The 10,621-nt window shown below is 42.5% G+C and overlaps 1 protein-coding gene across 5 annotated transcripts in view; it reads right to left on the bottom strand.

Moving 5' to 3' along the window:
• hdac7a (histone deacetylase 7a) overlaps nucleotides 1-10,621 on the bottom strand; it is a 96,087-nt gene that overhangs the window by 27,949 nt on the left and 57,517 nt on the right. For all 5 annotated transcript variants that reach the window (XM_080031813.1, XM_080031812.1, XM_080031814.1 and 2 more), the window contains 6 exons: nucleotides 5,033-5,223; nucleotides 3,822-3,912; nucleotides 2,909-3,023; nucleotides 2,261-2,361; nucleotides 1,415-1,537; nucleotides 1-90 (listed from right to left, as the gene is read on the bottom strand). The exon at nucleotides 1-90 is cut by the window's left edge and continues 17 nt beyond it. In XM_080031813.1, the coding sequence (XP_079887939.1) occupies nucleotides 1-90; nucleotides 1,415-1,537; nucleotides 2,261-2,361; nucleotides 2,909-3,023; nucleotides 3,822-3,912; nucleotides 5,033-5,223 (711 nt within the window). The remainder of the gene's footprint in view (nucleotides 91-1,414; nucleotides 1,538-2,260; nucleotides 2,362-2,908; nucleotides 3,024-3,821; nucleotides 3,913-5,032; nucleotides 5,224-10,621) is intronic.

Consider the following 10,621-nt stretch of genomic DNA (forward strand, 5'->3'; position numbering starts at 1 on the left):
TAGAGGGCAGTATTCCATTGTCAAGCGGCAGGCTGTCATTAGGAGAGCTGCAGCCAGACACTGGGGTGCTGCTGCTGCTGGGGGACGAGTCTGTTGGACGACCATGTGTCACATCAATCAAGTCTCAATCAATTCAATTCATCAGAGTAAGAAAAGTAATAAAGGTGCAGTCAGTCATTTTTGTTTTCAAAACCATTTTAATCAGCTTTTTGTCAAAATCAGTGAATATCTCACGATCCATTCACCTGTCCGTGCTGTGTGTGTGCACTGGGGGTAAAAAAACATCCAGTGTTAATACACAGCCTAGACTCTGTAAACGGCGGGCATCTTGCCAGCTTCGATGGGCCCTTTTATTTACAGAGCCTAGGCTGTGTATTAAAACCAGATTTTTACGGACAACCATTTTGACAAGTATTACAAAATGATCAAGAGGTGTGGTATTCCATGTCCAGAGAACCGGGTCTATCAAATATGCATTCAAGGCTAAAGGTCACCGACAGGTTTACAGGTTCTGGAGCAAAATGCTGCCACCCAGAAAACCTTTATTTCAGGGACATCCCTTCTTATTTAAGCAAGACAATACCAAGCCACATTCTACACGTCTTAATACAGCTTGGCTTCATAGGAACAGAGTGCGGGTTCTAGACTGGCCTGTCTGCAGTCCATACCTGTCTCCAATTGAAAAATGTGGTGCATTATGAAGCACAAAATATCACAATGGAGACCCTGGAATGTTGAGCATCTGAAGTTGTATTTCAAGCAGGAATGGGAAATCATTTTGCTTTCAAAATGTCAACAATGAATGTCCTCAGTTCACAAACACACACTCAGTGTTGTTAAAAGAAAGGGAGATGTAACACAGCGGTAAACATGCCCCTGTCCAAACTTTTTGGAAACGTGTTGCAGGCACAACATTTAAAATGTGTGTATTTACAAAAAACTGTTAATCAGTTTAAAGAAAATACATATGATGTGTTATTATTATATTATATTGAATACACATTGAAACGGATTAGGAAATGATCACATAGGCCTACTGTTTTATTCCCATTTTACATAGCGTCCCAGCTTATTCAGAATTGAGGTTGTATAAACACCTGACTTTATTTCTGCAGGCACACACACTACGGCAGGTGGCGGGTGTTGTATAAACTGATTTTGATCCAAAAGTTTTCTGGAATAATATGACTGAGCATGCCTTTAAACAACAACATAATATTATATGTGTCTTATATGTCTTATATGTGTGTGTGTGTGTGTGTGTGTGTGTGTGTGTGTGTGTGTGTGTGTGTGTGTGTGTGTGTGGGTGTGTGTGTGTGTGTGGGTATGTATGTATGTATGTGTGTGTGTGTGTGCGTGTGCGTGTGTGTGTGTGTGTGTGTGTGTGTGTGTGTGTGTGTGTGTGTGTACTTACCCAGTGTGTCCGGTACCCTGTGTCTGACAGTAGGCGGTGCGCTCTCTTTGCGTGTCAGCGGGCTCTTGCGTGTGTTAAGGTGTTTCTTCAGCTTATGTTTCACCTTCAGATTGGGCTCGGAGGCTGACAGAGGGTCAAAGTAGTTAGTCAGTGGGATTGTGTGTGAACGCTTTGCTATTTTACCTGTTGACTGTCATTCCAAAACACTTGCTGCGTTCCGAATCGCATACTCTTTCTTTTTTTCTATTCTACATACTACATCTGACCATAAAAATAATCTAGTTAGGATGCAGTATGCTACAATTGGGACATACTTTTACTTATTTATTTCATCATAACATTGCGCTTTGATTTTGCGTCTTGCTTTTATATCTGTTGCATCCCCGTTTGTTTTCATATGGAGGCTCCGTTGATGTGACGTCACTTCACGTGCGCACTGGATTGTGGGTCAGAATCGCCCAAATAGGATGCTGTTTTCAACACTAAAAATCTCGGCCGGAAGTAGTAGACATCTGGCATCTTCTAACCATCCTAAATCTGGCCATAAGAATCGGGACATGCTAAATCTTTTTTCTACCACACTAAATAGTAGAAAGTATGCTATTCGGAACTTTCATTCGCGATTCAAGGTCCATCTTACTGGGGATTTTGAACACCGGTTTTCAGAAAGGTGGAGAAAAAGAGAAAGGGTTGTTTTTTCTCATGAGCCATATTAATGTTGTTGAAAAACCCTGAAAAACATGCATTTGGCATAAGAGGTGACCTTTAGTCTTGAATGCATATTTGATACATGCTGTTAACTGCTGCTGCCTGTAGACACAGGCCCATATGAGTGTGAGGTGTTACCTGCTCTGCGTAGTGGCGTGCCCTCTGACCCCTCAGGAGAATGCTGTGATGGAGAGGAGGCCACAGGCTGGGAGGAGACACTGGGGTCCGGGCCAAGCTTTCTGAGAAAAAACATACAATAGAAATAGACAACCAAATCAAGACAAATAGTCTCAGCACATATGTGTGGCTGGAGTTTTATTTCAACACTCAGATTTAGCAGTAGTTTAAGGCTTGCACCTTTTTTCCTCTTGTGCTATGTTTGATTGAGCCTGCGTTCCGAATCGCATACTCTTTCTTTTTTCTATTCTACATACTACTTCTGACGATAGAAAGAATCTAGTAAGGATGCAGTTTGCTACAATTGGGACATACTTATACTTATTTATTTCATCATAACATCGTGCCTTGATCTTGCCTCTTGCTTTTATATCCGTCACATCCCCGTTTGTTTTCATATGGAGGCTCCGTCGGTGTGACGTCACTTCACGTGCGCACTGGATTATGGGTCAGAATCGCCCAAATAGGGAATGTAGTAGACATCCGGGTACTTCTAACCATCCTAAATCTGGCCACAAGAATCGGGACATCCTAAATCTTTTTTTTACCATACTAAATAGTAGAAAGTATGCGATTCGGAAGGCAGGGTGAGTGTATTGTTATTGTCACCTGTAAGCTACAGGAGCTGCACCCCCGGAGTTAGTTCTTTCTAACGCTGCCTGTTTCTGCTTCTTCAGAATCACCTCCTGCAGTTTCTGTTTCACAAGGGAACTGGCCACCGCACCTGTCAATCAATATAACAAACATACTGTAGGGGGACTCAAAACCTTTGTGTTAAAAGAAGGAGCCAGGGAAAGGCCAAGCAAAACGCCAAATGTGCACAACCAACACTTGTTTATGTCTGAATTCCACACAGACAAGCATTGTCAGGGTCATTTGACTGCTGTGTCTAAGAATATGTTCGCTGCTATTTGTGTATGCTTGTGTGTGTGTGTGTGTGTGTGTGTGTGTGTGTGTGTGTGTGTGTGTGTGTGTGTGTGTGTGTGTGTGTGTGTGTGTGTGTGTGTGTGTGTGCGTCTGTGTGTTCAAATGTTTGCACACAGAGGTGACAGAAGGTGCTTGGTGCTTATTAAGTCAATATTGACCGAGTGACTTTATGTGCCCGGACCTAAAGCTATATTTAACTCCAACTGGTGTAGCTTCACTTGTCAAGTTATATTTAGCTTTTGTTTTAAGAGCAAAAGCACTTTGAAAGAGAAATAAAACTTTTCAATAAAGATGAACGAGATCCTCTCTGACCACCATTAGCACTCTGGGCCATACTTATATCTAAAGACATGGTAATAGCTTCAACGTACATTGATACTTGCAGTAGCATGTGATCGTAATGGAAGTTTATTGTGTGTGTGTGTGTGTGTGTGTGTGTGTGTGTGTGTGTGTGTGTGTGTGTGTGTGTGTGTGTGTGTGTGTGTGTGTGTGCGTGCGTGCCCGTGGGTGCGTGCGTGGGTGCGTGTGTCTATGTGTGTGTGTCTATGTGTGTGTGTGTGTGTGTGTGTGTGTATGTGTGTGTGCAGGGACTCACTCTGCTGACTCTTGTCTTTGTGTTTTAGCTGCTGCAGCTCCTGTTGTTTCTCATGGTGCTCCTGCTCTCGCCTCCTCTGCTCCATGTTAAACTACACACACACACACACACACACACACACACACACACACACACACACACACACACACACACACACACACACACACACACACACACACACACACACACACACACACACACACACACACACACACACACACACACACACACACACACACACACACACACACACACACACACACACACACACACACACACACAATCAAAGGTCCAAAATGTACATTCAGGTGTTTATTTGACTAAACTGTGTCTGTTAGCGTCTGTATATTTCTCCTATACAACCATCTTTAACACCCATTATCTCAACATAATTTAATGTAATACTCCGATCAAACATCTCAACTTCTAAAGTACTCGCGTCAACTACACTTTACATAATGAGTGTTAGCACTAGTGTGAAGGTTATTACAGAAGGATTGTAAATATAAAATATACAGGTACAATTTGATCATAAAAAAATGATAAAAATGTTAGTTTGATTACATGAGGAAAGGCTGTATCTGAAAATCTGTTAGTATCAAGTTAGAATGAAGATTCTAACTCTGGCTCTATCTAAAATCTAGATCTATGGTTTTTAAAGTGAATGAATGAATTGCTAATAATAATTAGGGTAAAATAATAATCATTTGAGCCTACATGCAGTGTAAGCAAATGGTTCGGTAATAACAAAGTTTAAGACAAAAATAATATTATATCGAATCGTGCACAAAGAAGATGAGCCCTGCGTTCCAATCCCCATACCATCTGCTCTTCATTGGTAGAAAAAAGATTTAGGATGTCTCGAATCTTAGAAATACCCGGATGTCTACTACATCCGGCCGAGATTTTTGTGTGTTGAAAACAGCATGCTGTTTGGGTGATTCTGACCCACAATCCAGTGCGCACCAGAAGTGACGTCACATCGACGGAGCCTCCATATGAAAACAAACCGGGGATGGGACGGATATTAAGCTGAGATCAAGATCAAGGCGCAATGTTATGATGAAATAAATAAGTAAAAGTATGGCCCACTGCATCCCAACTAGATTCTTTTTTATGATCAGATGTAGTATGTAGAATAGAAAAAAAGGAAACAGTATGCGATTTGGAACACATGCAGGGTATATCTCTATGTTTCACATGTGTGTTACCCTGATGTGCTGGTGCAGCTGTTGTTGGGAGAATGAGGGTCTGCTCTGGGGGGAGAATGGGCTGAGGAGGAGGGGTGGGTGCAGGGGGCTGAGGAGGGCTGTGTCGGAGCCAGGACGCAGGCCCCGCTCACCCACACGCAGGTCCATGGGCAACCAGGCAGGACACCACCAAGGACCACGCACTGAGGAGTCTGGGTAAAAAGAGAGAGAGGAGAGAGAGAGAGGCATCAGTCTGCTGTGTCCACCAACATCCACATTGTAATAGATACTTTAAAGGTGAAGTAAGCAATTTATTTATGTTAATATAAGTGTTAAATCACTCTTTATTCGTACAGTGATCACTTATATAGTGTGCATGTTTCATAAAGCCGATCTCTCAGTCACTCGCTCTGCATGTAATCGGCAAATAAACTTTTCGGGGATCCCACTACTGATAACCAATCAGAGGAGAGAACACAACAAACCGGCACCCGTCTCACTGACGGTGCACGTGCAGAGAGACAGATGGGTGAATGTGTATGTGCCTACAATGGCAGAGCAGGTAAAAATCCTTCCCAATATCTGTTCTGTTAGTTTTTATCATGTTTTATGTAGAGGTGGGCATAGATTAATTTTTTTAATCTAGATTAATCTAGATTAATTTTGGAATTAATCTAGATGAATCTAGATTAAAATGGCTCATTTGAATTCATTCATAATGTGTGTGTGCTCCTAAATAATGACTCAAAGTAAGTCTGTGTGCTCCTAAATAATGACTCAAAGTAAGTCTTTGTGCTCCTAAATAATGACTCAAAGTAAGTCTTTGAGAACGTGTTTCTCAAGCCAGGTGGCGCATCAGACCAGGGGCTCATCTCCTGTTTCCAACATGCATCACAAACTGCTTGAGGAAGCTGTTCTACTATGATAATTGGTGATGAAAATAAATAATGTTCAACAAGATGTTACATAGTAACGCGTTACCGGCATCGGACCTCTTTTTTCAGTAACGAGTAATCTAACACGTTACTATCTCCAAACCAGTAATCAGATTAAAGTTACTCATCAAAGTCACTGTGCGTTACTTTTTCTGTCATTTTCCTTAGTGAAACATTTTACATAACTGCACAAGTGACTGCGATTGCGATTTTATGTAAATAAATGTGCGCGCATGTGTCTCTAAACTCTCCAACTGCTCCAACCGCTCCTCTCGTCTTTTTGGTAGCGCCCCTCGTCTCTGCCATGCAGCGTGTGTGTGTGCCTGTGCCTGTGTCTGTGTCTGTGTGTGTGTGTGTGTGTGCAGCAGCATTACGGCCGAGTCGATCTGTGGCGCAAAACAAAGTTTTCCCCCCGATGAAATATAGCGTCTGCTATGGGGATATTTAGGATTCGGGTACGGTGACGTTGACGTTGAAGAGATAGAAGTGTTTAAAACTTGGAAACTTATAGTCACGTGGCGACCGGTGGCCACTAGGGTTGGGTATCGGTTGGGTTTTTTCTGATACCGGTTACTACCCGGTACTTTTGAAACGGTTCCGGTGCTTAACCGGTACTTTTACCGGTACTTTAAAGCCTCAAATTGCACACACTTTGTCAAAAAATAATGCCCTTTTATATCCAGTGCCAAATTTAACACAATTAACTTTAACAATATAATTACGAGTAACTTACAGATAAACTATTTTAAAATGTAAATAAAATAAAATTCACACAATTTACATACTATCTAATACAACAATACTGTTTCAAACAATATAATAATGGAGATTAATGTGGAGACTACCAGGTAATCTAATCTCCATTTTAAAACTTTAGCTAAAAGTAATCATTTTGATAAGAAAGAGTCCTTATGACCTGAACAATACAACACCTTAAAAATTAAAATACATACACATATAAAACACCCATATGAAATTAAATGCAGTATTGGATTTACAGTAAGGAAATAAGTACACCCAATGAGAACCACAGACTGAAAACAGTCAAGGAAGAGCATTAGCCTTATGGAATATTAACAGTGCTCATTTGCATTTAACTTGAAACAAAATTCAACTGACATAAAAAATACAAAGAAGTCTTCTGTAAAGATAAGACCACAACTATTAACTTTGTCAAATTAACCATTTTTGTGCAGAAAAAATGTCATGTTTGCCTTTTCAGGATGGATACGAGATCTTTAAAGTACATGCTGTTATAATGTGCAGCGCTGTTTATTATTAATATAACGGCCCGTCATCAGACACATGTAGCCTACCGGATGGTTTTATAAATCGATCGCTCCATAACGTTATCCAAGTCAGAGCTTTTTGTATGGGCAGAGATCATTATTTTAAGTGTGTCTTTATGAAGTGTCTTGTTAAACGTTTCCATATCACCGGGCCGCCGTGTTCCGCTGTGTGTTTTTTGGGTTTGTCTCCACCGCCGTGCGTAAAGGCAGCACTAGAACAGCTGACGGGAGGAAGCGTGCAGGCGGCCGCTGCCTCATCGTCAGCCTACACGTGCCTAATACATGCGTGACAATACTGCTAGATCGCGTGTCATTTGCAAAAAGAAATGCATTGCATTGACGTTCAACAATAGTCTGACATAAAGAGCGATCAGTCTGTGAAACTGCGAACGTGAGCGAGTGTTGAGCACTCGTGCGCGCGCTCCTCGAGACGGTCGGGCTCGTTCTCGTCACTCACAGCCCGGTGAGAAATGCTCCTTGCGGTGTTCACAGAACAGCATCCGCGAGCGGACATGCTTCATCGATCATGACATAAAGAGCGATCAGTCTGTCAAAATACAAACGTGACTACAGCAGGGGGCGGCACCCATGGACATATAAAGAAAGGCGGCACCCATGGACGGCGGCACCGAAATGAGGCACCGAAACTTTCATTCTTATTCGGTCTGGTTACTACCGCTTACGTCGGCACCGGTGCCATACTGGTACCGGGTTTCGGTGCCCAACCCTAGTGGCCACACACACCCACCCTGCGTTCCAATACCCGATTGTGTCGTGGGCAAGTGATGGAGAGAGAGAGAGCGGCGGGTGTGTGAGAGAAGCTTCGCCCCTCGTCTCTGACATGCAGCGTGTGTGTGTGTGTGTGTGTGTGTGTGTGTGTGTGTGTGTGTGTGTGTGTGTGTGTGTGTGCAGCAGCATTACGGCCGAGTCTAAGCTGAACTGTACAAATGACTGGCTCCCTGAGCCGAACAGGAGGTGGAATAAGAGATTAACGGCGATATTTTTTTTTATCGCCGATAAGAGTCTGGCGTTAACGCAGCACGTTAACGCCGATAACGGCCCACCACTAGTTTTATCACACTTATGGACCTGAGATGATGCTAGACAACTCGCTGTTTGAAGACCGCAGTGCATTAATGTGGTGACGTAGGGACGAGGGAGGGGACTGCTAACTGCAGTCACTGACAGGAAGTTAGCTAAACTGACCATTCCACTTACTGAACCTTTAAAAGTTGCAAAATGTACAACACACATTGTGGGAGAAGTGTAAACGACAGCTGTATATATGTTAAATGGCAGAGAAGCTGAATGGTCTGATGTGGTAGGCTTCTGTTCCAATTGAAGATACTTTCATTCAGTGAACTTTTTAAAAGACAATACGTTGTGTGTGACACTGTGTAGACACATCGGCCCTCATTTATCAATTTTGCGTGGAAACTGGTGCAGATTCTGGCGCAAATACCTCCCTACGCCAGGTGTCGCGTGGGATTTATCAAACAAGCGTATCTCGCCAATCTCAGCGTACGCCAGGCCATTATTGATAAATGCGGCGGATGAAAACTAGCGTATCACGCCCCTATATTTTCTCAGTTTAGAGGCCTCGCCCAGAGGTTTTACGACATGGATATGCGCAATACGGCACTTCCCTGAAGTAGAAATTGACAGAATAACAGCGAAAGTAGAAGAAAAAAAGAGTTTCATTTCGGAGCATTAGCCTACAAGCAGCATCAAAGAACGACAGAAGGCAGCAGTTAGGAAGGAAATAACTGCTGCGGTCAACAGCGTTGGTGTTGACTCAAAATCGCCACTAAAAAAAGCGTGTTGCTGTTCTGAAATGCAACCAACTGGTGGTGCGGGGCTGCGGGCATAATATAAGTGGTGGAGGAGAAAAAGACGCACCAACTGTCCGATAATGGTCCCCATAAAATAAATAGGCTACACGTCTGCAGAGATTTGAATGATTAGAATGTATTGGCCCTTTTAGATAGCACTATTCAAAAGGGTTTTAAAAACTAAAAATAACACATTTAGCGTTTTACTGTATGACAGCATGCGCTTGGCACGAGTGGTCAGCCCGGCCGTCAGCTGCACAAGCCGACCCGGCAGCGATCAGCAGCACCAGCAGCAGATAGGAACAACGTGCCGGTTAACGGTGGAAATAAATCGCTCGCTTTAGCATTAATGACAGTGACACATTAAAAGAGGAACTAACATCTACAAAGTGCGTCAAATAAATAAAATGTTAAGCTGAATGTTGTGCCGTGTATTTTTTGTATCATAAAGAGCAGTGTATGTCTTCTACATATTTAATACTTAGGCTAACATTTTGAATGAATGCAGCCCCCGTGCCTCAGTGTCCCCCCAGCTGCTCCAAGACGGAGACAACTGCCCTTATGCAGTCCCATGCAGCCCTCCTAAGTGGCCGGTGTGCGCACTATTGAATCAGCTCTCCTACTCAGTTGCACACCACAAGCTGCTCATTTTTAAGTGATTAATAACTTTATTTCGGTCTTATTTGCACTGCATTTGTATTATCTTCTAATAATTGTCCAACAAAGTCATCGGCTACCCGGCACAGCCTGCACTGCGAGTCCAAGCTGTTTTCAAATTTGCGTACACGAGCTGAGAGCTGGCGTGGGATTTGAGCGTACCCTACGCTCACGTCCATATTGATAAATGCCGAGATTTGCGTGGAAATGTACGTACACCCATTTTTCTGGTCTACGCAAGATTGATAAATGAGGGCCAATATGAGTAGATTATGTGTTCAACATACTGTACATGTTTTACAAAATGATTTAGCTGTAAGGTCATACCAGATATATTCTACTCAAAGAGTATGGCAATGAAACCATGTTTGAAATATACTTATTGTATTTGCATTGGGGCCTGTGATTTTTATTTTTTATTCTTTTTAAAGAATGTTGTGTAAACCCATCACCACACCAGGGGCCTCATTTATAAAGCTTCCGGCGCACAAAAACCTTGCGTAGACAGGCAGAAATGTGCGGGAAAATGTGCAGTGGCAAACGTTGGTATTTATAAAAACATTCTTTACGGAGAAGTGTGCATATTCCCACACCAACTTTAGACCATGTGTAGAGCTACCGCAAGGTTTTCCTGACTCGGGGAATCAGCGACACTCAATGGCAACACCACGAAATAAAGCTCAGTCATCAGAAAAACACACACGTATTACTGTGAAATGCTTGGGACTCATATATTAAATCAATATGATAAGCATACCTATAGTTGTGAATATAGGTTACTGTGGTCTATGATATGCAGTTATGATGCAGGTTGAATTACCTATCAAGCAGATCTTAATATGTTTTGGTTATATCTTTAAATTGAATCTTATAGCGCTACTCTGTAATAATGTACGT

The sequence above is a fragment of the Ammodytes marinus genome, assembly GCF_949987685.1.
Source record: "Ammodytes marinus genome assembly, chromosome: 7".
NCBI classification, from domain to species: Eukaryota; Metazoa; Chordata; class Actinopteri; order Uranoscopiformes; family Ammodytidae; genus Ammodytes; species Ammodytes marinus.